The sequence below is a fragment of the Podarcis melisellensis genome, assembly GCF_964234715.1.
Source record: "Podarcis melisellensis genome assembly, chromosome: 1".
In the NCBI taxonomy this organism is placed as follows: Eukaryota; Metazoa; Chordata; class Lepidosauria; order Squamata; family Lacertidae; genus Podarcis; species Podarcis melisellensis.
This window is the reverse complement of record NC_138528.1, coordinates 5911154-5931042: the sequence shown is the minus strand read 5'-3', so window position 1 is coordinate 5931042 and position 19889 is coordinate 5911154. Positions and strand designations below refer to the sequence as shown.

General features: G+C 47.1%; 2 protein-coding genes across 4 annotated transcripts in view; one reads left to right on the top strand and one right to left on the bottom strand.

Moving 5' to 3' along the window:
* TBPL2 (TATA-box binding protein like 2) overlaps positions 1-19889 on the top strand; it is a 276663-nt gene that overhangs the window by 183774 nt on the left and 73000 nt on the right. The gene's annotated exons all lie outside the window — the stretch shown is intronic.
* The window catches only part of ARMH4 (armadillo like helical domain containing 4), a 58283-nt gene that overhangs the window by 5237 nt on the left and 33157 nt on the right, over positions 1-19889 (bottom strand). For 2 of the 3 annotated variants that reach the window (XM_081910939.1, XM_081910937.1), the window contains 2 exons: positions 15315-15602; positions 427-458 (listed from right to left, as the gene is read on the bottom strand). In XM_081910939.1, the coding sequence (XP_081767065.1) occupies positions 427-458; positions 15315-15602 (320 nt within the window). The remainder of the gene's footprint in view (positions 1-426; positions 459-15314; positions 15603-19889) is intronic. The other variant, XM_081910938.1, reaches the window with a different exon arrangement.

The following is a 19889-nucleotide window of genomic DNA, read 5'->3' as shown; positions in this document are numbered from 1 at the left end:
CCTCCATTTCTTCCCCTTCTATTTGCCAGGAGGTGATGGGACCAGTGGCCATTACCTTCGTTTTTTTGATGTTGAGCTTCAGACCATGATGTTACACATATCTTTATGAGTTTGAGTTTGTAATCTCTGTTAGACTTTGTAATCTCTATTTGAGTTTGAAATCCTTGTCAGAATACATACTTTTTAATGGATTAGTTTTTGACAATTGACTATTGATTTGCAAGTAGGGACTACTCCCACTATTGAAACTTACATTGGCCTGAGTTCTTGGTGTGCTTTTTTCATGATCTGCTCTCCAGCTGCCCATCCCGAAGGACCCCCTGAACCAGAAACCACAAATTTCGCCCTTTGGGAGCCCTGGTTTCCGAAAGCAAAAGACAGCAACTGCCTTCAAACACCAAGTGAGACAAAGGTAGATCTCCCTACCTTATCTTTCAGCTTTTCCATCCAGCTTCTCACTAGAAAAACAACGACATAAACGTTAGTGGCAGTCATAAACCTTAGAACAGCACTGTAGCAGCAGCAGCAGGGCGTGAGATCGAAAAACAACTTTGTTAAAAGTTACTGCAGTTTGCCTGGCGGGGATAACATATATCTAGATTCAAGGAATGCAGGGAGAGGAGGTCAAGGGGTCCCCTGCCCTCACTGCCAAGCCCCCCTGTAGCCATGCTCCCTGCACATCATAGGCATGCACGCAGAGTTCCTTCTTGCATGAATTTATTCCACGAAAGTTTCTTCTATACAGTCATACCTCATGTTACGTTTGCTTTAGGTTACGTTCTTTCAGGTTATGTCCCACGGCGACCCGGAAGTACTGGAAAGGGTTACTTCCAGGTTTCGCCGCTCACGCATGCGCAGAAGCGCAAAATGATGTCACGCGTATGCGCAGAAGCGCAACCCGTGCATGCGCAGATGAGCCACTGCGAGTTGTGCTCTTTTCATGTTGTGAACAGGCCTCTGGAACAGATCCCGTTCGCAACCAGAGGTACCACTGTAATGTGTGCTGGGTGCAGAGACCCCAGGGCCAGGGGGCGAGGCTAGACCACAAACACCCAAGACACCTTCATGTGTCTGTGGGAAGGGATTTTTACCCCTGTGCGGCAGCAGCATGGAATCCTAGAACCATAGAATCGTTGGAAGGGACCCCAAGGGTCATCTAGTCCAACCCGCTGCAATGCAGGACCGCTCAGCTGCCCCATACAGGGATCGAACCTGCAATTTTTGCATTTATCAGCACCACGCTCTAACCCAGGGGTCGGCAAAGAAAATCAGCCGCGGGCCAATCCACTGTCCCTTGGACCGTGTGGCAGACCAGAGAGGCAGCACCGGGGAGGGGGAACTGGAAGAAGAGGTGGGGGGGCAAGTAGTCCTCCTCCCCACCCCCCACCCCAGCCACTGTGCTCACCTGACCTCCCACCTCTGCTTCTTCTCGTGGGTACAGGGCAGCAGCGGTGGGAGGAAGAGGCCGAGCAGTGCGGGGACGTCTCTGCCAATCAAACGCTACTGAGGTAAACCAGGCGCGGCGTTTGATTGGCAGAGCCGCCGGCACTCAGCCTCTTCCTCCCATTGCTGAGATGACTTTGGCTCCGCGCTGCTGGGCAGCCGCTGATCACGCGCAGCCGCTCCCTGCCCATTGGCCTGGGCCTCACACACCTTCGCAGACGATTGGCCGCAACTGGCGCCCACCTTTGCTCGCACTTTTAATAGGAGGGAGGGAGGAGGCGTCGCCGCCACGATGCATGAGAGGGAGTGGGGGGGAATGGCAGCGCAGAAAAAAAATGGTGGCACAGAAAAAAATAATGAACAGAATCCCCACGGCCCACGCTGATCCACGAACCATCCGCGGGCCAGATCCTGAAGGTGATCGGACCAGATCCGGCCCGCGGACAGTAGTTTGCCGACCCCTGCTCTAACCAATTGAGCTATCCAGGCTGACTATGGAGAGGGGTGATTAACTATTCTTAGGCTATTATTCAACTAAAGCAGGGTGGTCCAACATGCAGCCCGAAAAGTTACAGCTCATGGGATGTAAAACACACATAGTTCCACACAGTGATACCTTGGTTTGCAACCATAATCCTTTCTGGAGGTCTGGTTGTAAACCAAAACAGGCTATAACCCAAGGGGCGCTTTCGCCAATGGGGCCTCAAAAAAAAAATATGGGTTGTAATCCCAAAAAATGGGTTGTAATGGCAAAAAAGGGACACACACTTCAGGGTTTGACGTGGTTGTAATCCAAAACGGCTGTAACCCAAAACGGTTGCAAACCAAGGTACCACTGTACTGATATCTGATCCTCTGCAATTAGCTTTGGGTGCGTCCGTGTGGAGCACACTTCCACCCGCAGACAAACCACAGCTGTCTGAACATCATGCCCTCTACCTAACCTTTGCTCTCTTAGTGGTCTTCCATGCCCTGTCTGTGATCTTTGTCTCCTTTGTCATACATGGTTCAAGGGCGAAATGATGTGGTGGAAACAGGTGCCAAAATAACTTTGTACCACCCCACGATCTCTTGATTGGAAGATGTGTAAAGGTGACAGTCCAAAATGTACCTGACTGGTTTTGCATACTGTGCTAATAAAAGGAGCCTCTACAGAGCTAGCCGGCAGCTTGCTTATGCAAAGCTCACCTGCATTACCAACTCCTGCCTCATGCCTTCACTTCAGGGTCTCAAATGTTGCACTTTAACAACATTCCCTCGGCAACCAGGCCTTCGTCAGGGCTGTGGACATTCCAGTCCCCTATCATACTTCCCTGTTCCTGAAACACGTCAAAGAGCTTCAAGGAGGGAGGCTAGCTCAACACAAAACATCACCTGCCCTTCTAGGGTCAAATAAGGCTGGGAGAGGTAGGCCATGTGTACACAGCTTTACACAGTGTAGGAGAGTGGCTTGAGGGTTGCAAAATGCAGGGACACAAAGATCAAATCTAATACAGTACATCCAAACGGTTAAATGCAAATGATATTGGGACAATTAGAACAAAATCAAAATCTATGTCTAACATCTAATATTCAGCCAGGTGTCACAATTTTTACATCACTATTATCCTCATTATTTCAATGCTGGCAGGCCTATTCAGCTATGTTCTCTTTTTCAGATGACAAAACTTTTAGGATGGTTTTGTATTATTTCACAATATTTTACGCCGTGCGGCACCTTGATATTTTATGTGGCTGGGCAGTAAATAAATGCTTTTATAAACAACGTATAAATGATACCCAGTTAATCCTCTCACAAGTTTGAATTCCTACAAGAATGCATTAGGTTCTGCTATTTCAAATGCCTGTTTTTCAAAATGTGGCTTTACGGTCATACCTCGGGATGAATACGCTTCAGCTTAAATATTTTTGGGTTGTGCTCCGCAGTAACCCGGAAGTAACGAAACGTGTTACTTCCGGTTTTCGTCGCTCATGCAGGTGAAGACACTCAAAATGATGTCACACGCATGCACAGAAGCGGCGAAACGCGACCCACACATACATAGTTGCGTCTTCCATTCGCATCCAGAGGTACCAGAGGTTCGGAAGAGGCAAAGCAGCCCTTTTCCAACCTGGTGCCCTCCCTCCAGCTGTCTTTGGACTACAGCTCCCATCAGCCCTCAGCCAGCACATATAGTCCCAAATGCTCCAAGGGTTTTCGAGTGATAGGTAAAGGTAAAGGGACCCCTGACCATTCGGTTCAGTTGTGACCGACTCTGGGGTTGCGGCAGTCATCTCGCTTTATTGGCCGAGGCAGATGGCTTACAGCTTCCGGGTCATGTGGCCAGCATGACTAAGCCGCTTCTGGAGAACCAGAGCAGTGCACGGAAACGCCGTTTACCTTCCCGCCGGAGCCGTTCCTATTTATCTACTTGCACTTTGATGTGCTTTCGAACTGCTAGGTGGGCAGGAGCAGGGACTGAGCAACGGGAGCTCACCCCGTCGCGGGGATTCGAACCGCCGACCTTCTGATCGGCAAGCCCTAGGCTCTGTGGTTTAACCCACAGCGCCACCCGTGTCCTTTTTCTAGTGGTACCTATGTCCAAACCTGTGCCGGGCTCTGCAAAACACACAGGGGATTTTTTTGCTGCAAAACGACTGCAAAGGTTTGGCCCAGGTTTGGAGGGGACTCCCAATTTTGGGATTCATACTTAATGTAGCTCTAAGGGTTGGCGAATGCCGGTGCAAAAGGGAGAAAACCATTTTCTCTCCCAAGCAGCAACAGATGTGGGGGGCTTTGAACCACAATTTGTCTCACCTGCCAGCTTAGCAACGTCTTTCCTGGTGGCACTTATAAACCATCTGTGCTACTTTCCGAGTGATCAAAGCGGCAGAACGGAGGGAGTTCCTTTCGCTAAGCCTACACAGAAGATAAAGCGAGGCTCCCCTTAGGAACTCACGCTGTGATCGCATAAATGAAAGGCTGTCCTTTCTGGGGAAGAATCAATGAGCTTCTATCCGAAAAGACGCTTTGATCAAGGGGCAGATGTTGATATCAGAGATGATTCACACACACACACACACACACACACAGGGCGCTACTATGAAGTTTATTTGACCGATGTGGGCATGAAAAGCAACTCACCTGAAGTCAGGTGACATTAGAGGTAAAGGTAAAGGACCCATGGACAGTTAAAGGTAAAGGGACCCCTGACCATTAGGCCCACTCATGGCCAACTCTGGGGTTGCGGCGCTCATCTCGCTTTACTGGTCGAGGGAGCCGGCGTACAGCTTCTGGTTCGTGTGGCCAGCATGACTAAGCCGCTTCTGGCGAACCAGAGCAGCGCACGGAAATGCCGTTTACCTTCCCGCCGGAGTGGTACCTATTCATCTGCTTGCACATTGACGTGCTTTCGAACTGCTAGGTGGGCAGGAGCAGGGACCGAGGAATGGGAGCTCACCCCGTCACGGGGATTTGAACTGCTGACCTTCTGATCGGCAAGTCCTAGGCTCTGTGGTTTAACCCACAGTGCCACCCGCATCCCATATTAAGACCAGTCAAAAGCAACTATGGGGTTGATGCTCTCATCTCACTTTCCGGGTCATGTGGCCAGCAGGACTAAACCGCTTCTGACGCAACGGGACACCGTGACAAAAACCAGAGTGCACGGAGCACACCATTCACCTTCCCACCACAGCAGTACCTATTTATCTACTTGCACTGCTGTGCTTTCGAACTGCTAGGTTGGCAGGGGCTGGGGCAGAGCAACGGGAGCTCACCCCATCACGGGGATTCGAACCACCGACCTATTTCTGGTTTTTATGGAAGCCGCCCAGAGTGGCTGGGGAAACCCAGCCAGATGGGCGGGGTACAAATAATAAATTATTATTATTATTACTTCTGATCAGCAAGCCCAAGAGGCTCAGTTGGCCTTGGCATTATATATACCTTGGCTACTGAAACTTCACACACAAACCCCACTGCTGACACAGTGATGTTTGACTGTGTTTGACGTTGCTGGAAGCTGCCCAGAGTGGCTGGGGGCAACCCGATCAGATGGGCAGCATCAAGTCAAGTAGTTGGAAGGGACCCTGAAGATCATCTTTAAAGCCCTAAACGGCCTCAGCCCAGTATCCCTGAAGGCGCATTAAAAGCTTCCCTAAACAGAGATGCCTTCAGATGTCTTCTAAAAGTCTGGTAGTTGTTGTTCTCTTTGACATCTGGTGGGAGGGCATTCCACAGGGCAGGTGCCACCACTAAGAAGGCCCTCTGCCTGGTTCCCTGTTACTTGGCTTATCGCAGTGAGGGAACCACCAGAAGGCCCTCGGAGCTTGACCTCAGTGTCCGGGCAGAACGATGGGGGTGGAGACGCTCCTTCATGTCTACTGGGCCTTTGAGGCCGTTTAGGGCTTTCAAGGTCAGCACCAACACTTTGAATTGTGCTCGGAAACGTACTGGGAGCCAATGTAGATCTTTCAAGACTGGGGTTGTGTGGTTTTGGCGGCCGCCCCCAGTCACCAGTCTAGGTGCCACATTCTGGATTAGTTGCAGTTTCCGGGTCACCTTCAATGGTAGCCCCACGTAGAGCGCATTGCAGTAGTCCAAGCAAGAGATAACTAGAGCATGCACCACTCTGGTGAGACAGTCCGCAGGCAGGTAGGGTCTCAGCCTGCATACCAGATGGAGCTGGTAGACAACTGCCCTGGACACAGGACTAACACAACAGAGGCTCATTCTGACAATGGAGGTTAAACACCCTCCTCTAACACAGACTCATTTTCTTGCTTTTGGTCTTCTTGTCTGCTAAAACGAAAATTGGCCTTGCCAAGTCGAAATAAAAGATCTGGGTATTTCGGGCAGGGAATAGATTTTCTATATTTCTAAGCATGAGAAAGTAAGGAAAACAAAATATGAAGCTATCCTCCCAACTCCAGAGATTGCACAGGTCAAAATCTAATAATTTGTTGAATTGTGTACACGGAATATTAATAGGGTTTTTTTCAATGAAGACGAGTGTCTTTAATTATACGTGTAGCTATAGGAACAAGTTTTGTCTTGTTCAACTGGAAGTCCTTCTTCGGCACATAATTTTTCTTGTGTAACTTAATTAATTGCCAATAATGCTTTCTCTTTTTTTGGAAAAAAAATCAAATGAAAGAACAGAAGGCAGGCTACAAAATATTTGCAATTCCTATAAACATTTATAATCCCTGGCAGCTTTCATTAGGTGTGACTCAGCTCTCGAACATCCATTTTCCAATAGGGCAGTCAACTGACAAAATCATTTTTAGTGTATTAGCCACTGCCTTTCTCCAATTAATCAATTTAATTGAAATCAGTTTCCTTATTATTCAATACCCCAAGCGGGTACCCTTTCTGAGAGAGGAATTGTGAAAAAACTTTAGATTTAATCAACAAAAGTCATCATTCCCTGTTAGACGGAAAGATCCCTTATTAATATTAGTTTCTCTTCTCTCTGCTTTTTTATTCTTTCCCCTTGATCAGTTCGGTGCAGTGTTACTGTTTGAGCCATTAGCCATAACAACATGCGGCGCAGTGTGAAATCTTGGCTAGGCACCAGCCAGTTGCTGATTTAAAAAACACCCGAATGCTAAAGTCCTAATTTACAACACGATCGTGAACAAAACTGAATTTTGCTAGAGGCAGAACAAAAAAAGCCACATGACGAGCTACCTCGATGTTTACTGTTAGCAAACTTTCTTAAATCTTTTTTTTAAAGGTAGACCAGTATTCACAGTTATTCAGCGCCCCACGTTTCCCCCATAAAAACCTGCTCTTTAGCATTCATTCATTTAGCGCCCAGGTTTTCTGTGGATTGCTGTTTGCTCCAATTGAGCTTTAAAGAGCAGGCTTTTGCAGGGAAATCTCTGGAGGAAAAGAAGAAGTAGTGGGGGTCGGTTTCTTACAAATGCAGAACTGGTATTATGTGGTACCTGGAACAGGGATAAGGCTGTAGGGAGACAATTATTTCTCTCAGATAAAACGCCCAAACTTTTTTCAAAGAGGGCCAGATTTGATGAAGTGAACATGCGTGACAGCTGATGAGAGTTGTTGAGCTTTCTTTTGGATTGAAGTTCTTCAGCTTTTTTTACAATTTTCCCCCAAAGCTGTTGAACTTTTTTTAGGATTGAAGTTCCTGAGCTTTTTGGGGGGGGGATTTTACCCCAGGGACATACACTGCCACAGGGGCCAAATTAAATCGACCAGAGGGCCTGATTAGGACCCCAAAACGGACTTTGGACATGCCTGCGGCGTAAGCCCATAACTTACGGCATCAACCGTGGCAACTTGCAATGACGACTTTTTAAAAAGATTAACAGGGTTTAGGGGAAATATTAACCTCCCAGCTTTGGGTTAATAGCAAAACGAAATCTCCATCTAGGTTTGCAATCTTCTTCTGATAAGAGAGAAAGGGGGGAGCGACACACCACACATATTTTTAAAACAAATTAACTGTTAATTACAATTGCTTTCACTTGCATTCCAGAACTGTAACTGTATTGGTTCATTGTACTTTTAAAAATTAAAAAAAATCATTCTGTATACTTATTTTTTATTATTATTAAAGATCTTGTTGATTTACAAAAGTGTATGCAATGTCCCTCTCTCGTATTTTTCCCCCCATGTAACATTTTTACAAAATCGGTATCATTTGTTGAAACATTAGGAAGAAAAGGGGGAAAGAGGTAGAGGGAGGGAAAGATGAGTGCCCCAAAATCCAACTATTCTAGACAACAACCATATGAGAAATAAGTAAAATAACCAAGCAAGTATTAGAAAGCACCCCAGAATTGGCCTTACTAAACATCTTCCAAGACAATAATGCCCACTTACACCACACCACACATTTTAAATAGCAAAGATAACCGAGTAAAACTGTGGTAGAAAACCTTCCCACATTTTACATGAAGCCTGGATAGCTCAGTGGGTTAGAGCATAGTCCTGATAACACCAAGGTTGCAGGTTCGATCCCTGCATGAGACAGCTGCACATTCCTGCATTCTACAATTCTATGATATTTTTATTTTTATTTACTTTACATTAACATCCCACTCTTCCTGCCAATAGCGCAAGGCGATATACCTGGTTCCCTCCCTCCTTGTTCTTACTGTCGCAACCGAGAGATGGTGTCTAGCTCAAGGTCATCATATGAATTTCCCAGCTGAGTGCGGGAGCCGAACCCTTGTCTCCCAGGTCCTAATCGGATGCTGGCCGCACACCATGCAAAACAATTTATCAACGCATTGTGTCAGACTTTTGACAGACACTTCCTGGTTCCCTTAATCACAGGGAAGCTCCTCTCTCACGAGCGCCGGCTTTTAACATATCCGTCACGGGACCGAGTGAAAGCAATAATTATTCCACCTTTCCCCGTTTAGAGAAACGCCGGAGCTTTGTAAACACAGAGTGGTGTTAATGTGACATTTCCCACCAAGGCTGCAATTACAACCGCAGCTATTCATTAAGATTCAAAGGGATAATGGGGGATAATGAGCCGGAGCAGAGTTTGTGCAACTGAGCGGAGGAAAATGAAAATTTGGTTTTCAAAAAAAAGGTGAAAGTGTTGCTAAGATCTCATGTGTCATTCAGAAGCTCTGAAGCTTGTGTGGGAAACTGTAGTCAAATATAACCAGAGGGCACAGAGCTAGTTAATGCATGAAAGGGTTAAGACCACAGAGGTGTATTCCTAGATTCAATTAGGCCACGCCCCTCATCCTCCTTTTCCTGTTCTCTTTTGCCATGTTAACTCACCTAGATAGGCATGCCTGAGCCCCCTCTCTACAAGCTCAGATCTGCATGCTCAGAGCTATTTCACTACATTTTGTACCTTATTCACGACAAATACAGACACGCAGGCCTCTGGACTCCACAGGACAATACAGGGCTGGATTTAGGTTTGATGGGGCCCTAAGCTACTGATGGTAATGGTGCCCTTTATAAGTATGTAAAATATTTAATATAATTATAATATTTATATATAGTATTATAGTAGCAAGTGGGGGTAATAGGAAACTGTACGAGTAAATAATAATACATTGGTACCTCTAGTTGCAGGGACGCGGGTGGCGCTGTGAGTTAAACCATTGAGCCTCTTGGGCTGCTGATCAGAAGGTCGGCGGTTTGAATCCCCGCGACGGGGTGAGCTCCCGTTGCTCGGTCCCTGCTCCTGCCAAACTAGCAGTTCGAAAGCACGTCAAAGTGCAAGTAGATAAATAGGTACTCCTCCGGTGGGAAGGTAAACGGCGTTTCTGTGCGCTGCTCTGGTTCACCAGAAGCGACTTAGTTATGCTGGCCACATGACCCGGAAGCTGTACGCCGGCTCCCTCGGCCAATAAAGCGAGATGAGCGCTGCAACCCCAGAGTCGGCCATGACTAGACCTAATGGTCACGGGTCCCTTTACCTTTACCTCTAGTTGCATTTCGCTCTTGTTATGGACTTTCAGCTTACGAATGCAGCAAACCCGGAAGTGTTTATTTCTGGGTTCATCACGCACACATGCGCAGAAGCGTTATGCACGCTATGCGCAAAAGCACTCGATCGCTCCGCGCACATGCGCAGAAGAGACGCCCTAGTTGTAGACGGCACCCTGAAATGGATAAAGTCCGCAACTAGAGGTACTGCTGTATAGGCCTACTAAAGATGAATATTTTTATAATGGGATCAAAATAAATAAATTATGTATTACGTGAAATCAATCAGCAGGCATAAGACTCATACCCTTTGTCTATGCTGCCTGATCACCAGTCTGCAAGCACTCTTTAATATTAGATAACAGGTGCAACAGCTTGACCGACATTCAAGTGTGCTGCATTGCAGTCTGCAGCTGCATGCCACATGTTTCCATACAACCAGTCCATGCAGAATGTAGGCACCCTATATATAGAAAGGAGCAAACCAGTGATATTTTAGGGAGCAGGCTAGCAGGCGGGGCCCATGACTTACATCATAGGAGCCTACACAACACCAAACACTGTTGCTGTATGTAGGTTTTAATTTATTTGTTTTTTATCTTATCTTTGGAAATGTACATCCAGGTTTTTTGCCCTTAATTTTTTTGGGGGGGGCTCCAAGAGAGCAGGGCCCTAAGCTATAGCTTGTTTAGCTTATGAGTAAATCCAGCACTGCGTTGAAATCAGAGGCTGAGGACTAGAGCCTTAAAAGTGGTCACTCCTTTCTTCTTGTTGCCTTAACCTGCAGACAAGAATCTTAGGCAACAATTAGGGGTGGGAAGGGGAAAATTCAGTCCATAAGAAAATAAGAAGGTTTATAACATATATAAAAATGTAATAAAACTTTAAACATTAAAAAACTTCCCTATACAGGTGTCAGGGCCGGATTTAGGTTTGATGAGGCCCTAAGCTACTGAAGGTAATGGGGCCCTTGATATATCCAGCTTTCCTTTGTCAGCAACAAATTGTCGCTGTTTTTTTGTGTTGAATATATGCTATATGGTAATTGATGGACCTAATAGGTATCTCAAGCCATTCACACATAACAAAATGTGTATTTTATCAAAGTAATTGTTGAACTGAAATACAATTTCGAAATGTACATCCAGTGGTTTGTTTTTTCTTTAAAAAATTTTGGGGCCCCAAGAGAGTGGGGCCCTAAGCTATAGCTTGTTTAGCTTATACGTAAATCCAGCACTGGAATGATGTAAAATTTGGTTTCCCTAATGGCCTTTAAGTACACTACAAACCTAATCTTAAGTCTCTCTCGGATATCCTGCACTGCTTTTTTGTGTGCCTGTTATTTTTATTGATCTGTTTGATTTAGAAGAAGAAGAAGAAGAAGAAGAAGAAGAAGAAGAAGAAGAAGAAGAAGAAGAAGAAGAAGAAGAAGAAGAAGAAGAAGAAGGAGAACAACAACAACAACAACAACAACAACAACAGCAACAACAACAACAACAGAATCCATGATTAGGAGCTAGGGGACAAAGCTGAGCTGGGCTGGGGCTAATGGGAAACTGAAGATATTGAAATACTTTATTGTCACTTGTACAACTTGTATACAGTGAGATTACACGAGCACCCCCCACTCAGCTCTCTTAGTCTTAATTCCCCTCATTTACTAACGCACACCCACCAAACCCAAAAGTCAGTTGCCCTGTTGTTATCTTTTCATTCAGCAGACTAACAGCCCACGGATAGAAGCTGTTCTTTACCCTGTTGGCGTGACTAATCGTGCTTCTATATCTTCTGCTCGAGGGCAGGAGATCAAGAAAATGCCGGCCAGGGTGTGAATCATCCCTGAGAATTTTCCTCACTCTCCTGAGGCAACGTTCTTCCACTATTTCATCCAGCGGATTCACGGGACAGCCCATAATATCTTGTGCTGTATTCACCACCCTCTGTAGGCACTTCCTATCAGATGATGTCAAACCAGCGGACCACACTGTGAAGCAGTATGAAAGGACACTTTCTATTGTGGACCAGTAGAAAGAGATCACCCAATGTTGATTGACATCATTCTTTCGCAATACTGCAGTAATAGAATCATATGCAGTTAGTGACCCTCCAGCCTCTGCTAATAACCTCTGAGGAAAGAGAACCCGCAATCTCCTGAGAGAGTCCATTCCACTATTGAACAGGTCTTACTGCTAGAATTTCCACCCTGAATTTAGTTGCACTTTTCTTTCACGTAATTCGAATCCACTGCCCTCTGGAGCAACAAAAAGCAAGCTTGCTCCATCCTCCTTTAGATACCTGAAGATGGCTATCATGTCAACTATGTGTTCTCTTCTCCAGGCTAAACATCCCCAGCTCCTTCAACCGTTCGATATACGATATACGATATCTTTATTGTCATTGTCCCATGCAGAACAATGAAACTGAAAAACTACATAAAACTACTACAAAACTACATAAAACATTAAAAACCCCTAAAAACTCTGAAACCCCATTTTAAAATACACTATACTATTGAGACCCCTTATGCTGCATTTAGAACCAGAATTGCCATTTGCGTAGAAACTGTTTCTCAGGCGGCTAGTCCTGGCCTTTATAACCCTATACCTTCTTCCAGAAGGCAGAAGCTAAAAGAGATCATTTCCGGGGTGCACACTATCCTGCGCTATCTCTGCCGCTTTCTTATGGCACCTGACAGCATAGATTTAATCTAAGGTGGGAAGAGTGCACCCAATTATTCTCTCTGCAGTCTTTACAACCCTGGACACCATTGTTTTCCCCCTGGCTGTGCAGCTCCCAAACCACACACATGGACCATTGGTTAATACGCTCTCCTCATCAGGCTTGGCTTTCAGACCCTTGATCATCTTGGTCGCCTTCCTCTGCACACCTTCCAGCTTTCCAATGTTCTTCTTGGCAGCTGGAGGGCACCAGGTTGGAGGAGACTGTGCCACGATCCCCACGGATCAATAAACCTTCTTGGCCAGCCACTGCTGACAGCAAAATGCCGGGTGGTTCCAAATTGCTAATAGACTAATGGGAAACAGTCTGGAGCTTGGAAGCGCTTTGATCTCTATTTATCAGGTACCAGTGCCAGAACAACCTCTCTGGAAAGACCCGCTCTATCGATTCCCCCTGTTGATTAATGCCGATCTCCAAGTTTTGAAAGGCAACGGCCGCTCGAGGTCAGAAGCAATTATCCTGTTATTGGAAACCCAGAACTACACGGTTTCGTACATTATTTTTTTTCCTAATGGATTCCAGCGTAACCCTCTCTCGGGGTCTCAGGGCAAACAAAATGTGATTGATTTGTTTACCAAAAAGAAAGGCTTTCATATCCCTTCCCCTCAAGATCCCACCCCTTCCAAGCTTTTCACACAAAAAGGGCAAAATATCATAAACAGAAGGAAGGTATCGTGATGATAGGAACATGGTGTGCTGATGTTTGTGCTGCTACAAAGACTTTTCGCAAGACAGCTACATCACACATAATGCTCCTATTTCTGTTCTGGTTTTTTAAATATCATTCCTGGCAGAACTGCACTGGGTACCAGTTAGTTTCCAATTAAAAGTGTTGGTTTCGACCTGCAAAGCCTTGTGAAGTTCAGCACTCCAATAACTCAAGAACCACATCTCCCCTATTATTGTTGTTGTTGCTGCTGCTGTTGTTGTTATTTCCCACATTTTGCCTTGTGCCTTGTGCAGTTCAGGACCCCAATAACTCAAGGACCATCTCACTCCCATATTATTATTATTATTATTATTATTATTATTATTATTATTATTATTCCACCTCACTCTTTCCATTAAAGATATATATATTGGCAATTTTTGATGTAAAATACAGTAAGAATCAAACTAGTTTGGAGAACAAGAATATTAAAAAGAACCAAAAGATATAAAAGCAAGAGAAAAAAGATGGGGGGAAATACCTATAAGGCCCTTCATTCTCTTCATATCATATATAGGTAAAGGTAAAGGGACCCCTGACAATTAGGTCCAGTCGTGACCAACTCTGGGGTTGCGGCGCTCATCTCGCTTTATTGGCCGAGGGAGCCGGCGTACAGCTTCCGGGTCATGTGGCCAGCATGACTAAGCCGCTTCTGGCGAACCAGAGCAGCGCACGGAAACGCCGTTTACCTTCCCGCCGGAGCGGTACCTATTTATCTACTTGCACTTTGACGTGCTTTTGAACTGCTAGGTTGGCAGGAGTAGGGACCGAGAAACAGGAGCTCATCCCGTTGTGGGGATTCGAAGCGCCAACCTTCCGATCGGCAAGTCCTTATATCATCCCTTATCCCGCATCCCTTATATCATATATATCCTGTCATTTATCCACAAACAGAGATATAGACCCTCTCATCTCCCACCTGGGAGATCCTTTCTACCCTGCCTTTGCTGCGCAGTGACTCCCCTCCTCTGACTGTCTCCTTCCTATTTGTGTCCCTCTCAGTCCAATGAAAAGGAATTATTTCTCCACACCGCCCCCGCCCCTCCCCCCAGCTTTTTATGAACATTAAAAATACCAAGAGAAAACAAGAGAAATGGGAAATAGAAAAAGAAAACAAACAGAACAGTGGTCCAAACACTGGAAGTCTTTCCTGGCTGCTGCCTTGTGCACAAACACCCAACATGAGGGCTAGAAGCATGGTTTAATATTTTAAGAAATGAGGGGAAATGATGGACTGGAACGGACAGGTTTGCCCAGCCATATTTAGATGCCTTTCCCAACCCTGAATCCCCCCTAAAACATGCTCCAAACACCAGTAATGTGGCCCCAGTGCAAGGCAAACATCGCAGTATGTCAAATTCCCAAACTGGAGCAGCGTTTCAGTCAGGGTGCTAAACAGGGTGTCGGTCGCCTACACAGCCAAACATCTGGCTTAACTCTGAGCTGCTGCCTAAAACATTTACAGCGGGGTTTGGGGGTGCAGGTATTCAGTTTGTGAGAATGAATCCTACCCTGGCAAACTTTCAATAATAATAATAATAATAATAATAATAATTTATTCTTTATACCCCGCCCATCTGGCTGGGTTTCCCCAGCCACTCTGGGCGGCTTCCAACAAAACACTGAAATACAATAACCTATTAAACATTAAAAGCTTCCCTAAACAGGGCTGCCTTCAGATGTCTTCTAAAAGTTTGGTAGTTATTTTTCTCTTTGACATCTGGTGGGAGGGCGTTCCACAAGGTGGGCGCCACCACCGAGAAGGTCCTCTGTCTGGTTCCCTGTAACTTCGCTTCTCGCAGTGAGGGAACCGCCAGAAGGCCCTTGGCGCTGGACCTCAGTGTCCGGGCAGAACGATGGGGGTGGAGACGCTCCTTCAGGTATACTGGACCGAGGCCGTTTAGGGCTTTAAAGGTCAGCACCAACACTTTGAATTGTGCTCAGAAAAGGGCTGGGACGGATCGCTGCCGCAAAACTTGCCCACCGCAGCAGAGAATGTATGTTGCTTACCTAGCCCTTGGTTCTGTTGTTCCCATTCGATGGCGCTTGGCACTTGGTAGGAGACCCCGGAGAGCTCCCCGGCTGGGTTCTCGAGCCCTTCCAGGGGTTCCTGAGATGCCTCCCCAGGAAGAGTGAAGCTGGACAGGTTAGCGTCGTCGTCCAAGCTTTCGTCCATGGAATTTGGGTCCCTCTCCTCTTCGTTGCCATCGTCTTCCTCATCTTCTTCCTCCTCCGGCTCCTCCTCTTCTTCTTCCTCCTCCTCCTCTTCTTCCTCCTCCTCCTCCTCCTCCTCTTCCTCTAGAAAGGCAGGAGAGAGAAGAACAAGCACAATATTGAGAAAGACACAGCGGTCCATTGATATAATTGGAGTCCGCGAGAGGACAGCATCTATGCAGAAAGGCTGGACAGTTGATGTCCATTTTGTTGTGCTAGAGGCCATGCAGGAATCTCAGTTACAACATCCAGGGCAGATAATAATAATAATAATAATAATAATAATAATAATAATAATAATAATATATTATTTATACCCCGTCTTCACTGGTTCCGATTTGAAAGAGAGGTACAGCTGGGTATCATCCACGTACTGGTAGACACCCAGCCCAAACCCCCTGATGATCTCTCCCAGCGGCTCCATGTAGATGTTAAAAAGCATGGGGGAGAGGACAGAACCTCGAGGCACCCCACAACTGAGAGCCCAGGGGTCTGAACACTCATCTCCCAACACTACTTTCTGAACACGGCCCAGGAGGAAGGAGCGGAACCACTGTATGACAATGCCCCCAGCTCCCAGCCCCTCTAGACGGTCCAGAAGGATGTTATGGTCGATGGTGTCGAAGGCCGCTGAGAGATCCAGCAGAACTAGGAAACAGCTCTCACCTTTGTCCTTAGCCCGCCGGAGATCATCGACCAAGGTGGTTTCAGTCCCATGATGAGGCCTGAATCCCGATTGGAAGGGATCTGTCAGGGAACTGCCATCGGAGAGTCAGGTGGTGGAAGGGCTCAAGGAGGCTAGGAGACCCTCAGATGCTGAGGAAGGAACCAGCAGGGGGAGAGGGAGAGTTCCTGCAGGAACTCAGGTGGAGGGATGGCTCCAAGATGCTTCCAGTGAGAACAGCGGGGAGGGCTCAGGACCTCCACTGGGGACGCCTACTCCGCGCAGGAAACTGTCACGCAGAGAATCCAGACGGAGAGTTTCCGTTAAGGAACTCTTATGTTGGCGTAAATTCCGGAAGCGCCCACTGACGGATTCTGCCAGCGATTGAGGTAGCCATGCACCCATGGCTCCGCGGACTGGGAGAGTTTAGAAACTGATTTGCAGAGCCTGGAGGGCTTAAACGCTTATGCACAAGTAGCCCCCCTAATCCCATAACAGGATCCAAATGGTCCGCATTCTCCAGGCATGCCTGGAGTTGTTCAGCAACCACCCGCTCAATCACCTTGCCCAAGAATGGAAGAGTTGAGACTGGGCGATAGTTGGCCATATTGGCCAGGTCCAAATATGTTTTTTTTTTTAGAAGCGGTTTAATAACTCCTGTCCCTTTCAGTATTTCCGACCAGGGGATCTCACCCAGAAGCTCCTTAATCTGACATGTTGCAGGATAAATCTGCAAGGAAAAGCCCTCCAGGAAGAACGTAAGTCTTTCTGGGCCATACCAATGCCCCATCAGGTCCAGTATCCTGCTCTCAATGGCCAATCAGATATCTCTGGGAAGCCCAGAGGTGGGACCCATGGCAAAGACACTCACCTCTCTTGCAATTCCTTTCAGCAACTGCTCTTGGGGGCTTCCAACTGTGGAAGCCAAGCCGAGCCATCATAACTGGCTAGTAGCCATTTCCTCCATGGAGGAGCCCTTCCTGGATATATATATATTTTTATTGTGTTAACGGAGAAATCTGAGGGCTCCCTTGGACAAAAAACAAGGACACCAGCCAGGAATACCAGAGCAAAACAGCAGCCAGTAGGCTTGGTCTTTATTGAAGACTGTCGTGACAGGACTCCCACCTGCCACCAGGTGGAACAAGATGGAAGCCCCAAACAAAAGAGCCCCCAAACTTTTATTAGCTGCTGATCCCCATGTTACACCCCCCCAAACTACATCACTAATACATCACGGTTACATCATGAAAGGGGAGGTCTGGTGGCAGTAATCTGAGCATCCTGGACCCTGCCCTATGGTTCTTCTTGCCCTCCACCAAACACCCATCAAGTGTAAACAAAAGAGATATTTACATTTCCCTGTTTCCCAGCCAAGTTCATCCCACCCTTTTGTCTTCATCTGGGTTTGTTATTTCCGGAATGGCTACCTGCCTGGCACTCAGGTATCAGGAGGCCAGGGATTATCACTCAGGCAGAGGGGCTGCTGAGTAGCTGAGCTCACACGTCTATATGAATTTCTGAAGTTTTCCCAGTGAGCCAGTACATAGATACATTTATCAGAGAGTTCTTACATTTGGTATCGTGCAGCAAAAGCCCTTTGAACAGATAGGAAGAAACTGTGATGAAGTGTTTTGTGGGGACAAATCACACAAGTCACAAAAGTGATTGTGCTGATTTTGGTAGTGGGCTACATGTGCATGATATCTGCTGGAGGGGCAAACACCCCCAAACCTATACATAAATTCCTTGACAACCATATGTCAGGAGTGCTCTGATGGTGTTTCCTGCTTGGCAGGGGGTTGGACTCGATGGCCCTTGTGGTCTCTTCCAACTCTAGGATTCTATGATTCCTGCAACTATTTTAATCAGGGACACATGGAGGGAAAGGGTTAAAAGACTGCCGCCCTGATTCTGCTCGAGAAGGGCTGCGCGGCTACTCCCATTTAAGAACAAAACACCAGGCGTATTGATGCAATGACACATTTAACACCATGGTGCTACCAGTGGCAACTAGCCCCTGTCATGGGTGGCTTGGCTGGGTGCTGCCGACGAGTGGGGGGGGGGCTTCAGCTGGGGAACCCCCGAAGGCATTTGGGGCCAGCGAATAGCTTAGCTGGTTAGAGCTTGGTGCCGATGACGCCAAGGTTGCAGGTTCGATTCTCCGTATGGGGCAGCTGCATATTCCTGCAGGGGGTTGGATTTAGATGACCCTCAGGGTCCCTTAAGGACGCGGGATGTGGTGTGGGTTAAACCACAGAGCCTAAGACTTGCCGATCAGAAGGTTGGCGGTTTGACTCCCCGCGACCGGGTGAGCTCCCATTGCTCGGTCCCTGCTCCTGCCAACCTAGCAGTTCGAAAGCACGTCAAAGTGCAAGTAGATAAATAGGTACCGCTCCGGCGGGAAGGTAAACGGCGTTTCCGTGCGCTGCTCTGGTTCTCCAGAAGCGGCTTAGTCATGCTGGCCACATGACCCGGAAGCTGTATGCCGGCTCCCTCGGCCAATAAAGTGAGATGAGCGCCAACCCCAGAGTCGGTCACGACTGGACCTAATGGTCAGGGGACCCTTTACATTTACAGGGTCCCTTCCAAACCTACAATTCTACAATTCTATGCAGAATGGCTCTGTTTTCTCCTAAAACGCTCTGCTCCTTGTTAAATTGCTCAGAAACAATACGAAACACTGCCATCTCTTGGTCAGCGGGAAGCAGTGCAGTCTTCCAGATAAAGTATCGCCAGCGCAGAGGTTGTCGTCACCTACTGTTTTTTTTGCTCCATAAGACGCACCTGAACATAAGACACACCTAGTTTTTAGAGGGGGAATGCAAGGAAAAAAATATTCTTTAAAGGGAGCTCTGAGCAGAGCCTGTATGCATCCCAGGTTCTGCTCAGCACTCCCTTTCACGAGGCATGTGAAGTGTGTGTGCGGCGCTTGCAGGCTTTTCCCTGAGGAGGGAAGCGCAGCTCTTGGGGGCTTTCCCGGGAGGTGGGGGAAGGGAATGAGGGGTTAAGCCAGAAGCTAGAACAGCAAGAGGGAGTGCTGCGCAGGGATCCCTCTCGCTGTTCTGGCTTAGCCGCGCAGCCTGCATTCGCTCCATAAGACGCACACACATTTCCCCTTACTTTTTAGGAGGGGAAAAGTGCATTTTACGAAAAATACGGTAACTGCAGGCAGAAATGCAACAAAATCAGAACCATAGAATTGTAGAGCTGGACTAGGGTTTCCTAGTCCAACACAGGAAACCTTTGGTCCAACGCAGGTCTCGAACCCACAGCCCTGAGATCAAGAGTCTTGTGCTCTGCCAACTGAGCCAAAGGTTCCTTAAAACAACCCACTTCACTGAATATTCATCCTGATTTTCTCGCCACAAAGCTTGTGTGTTCATTCGGATTTGCATGCAGGGGTTATTCGCCAGATGAGGGGCTGTGTGGTATTGCGGTTAGAGCATCAGAGGAGAATCTGGGAGGCCAGGGTTCAAATTCTTACTTGGCCGTGAAGCTCACTGAGCAAGGTCAATATTCAATGGCATCTCCAAGTAGGGCTGGAAAATATTCCCTGCCTGACACCCTGGAGAGCGGCTGCTAATCAGTGCAGACAATCCTGAGCAAGATTAGACAATGGTCTGATGCAGTATCAGGCAGTTTTCATATATCACACAAGACTTTCAACACAAGTTTGGGTTTCTTTGGGTGCTATTTGAAAATGC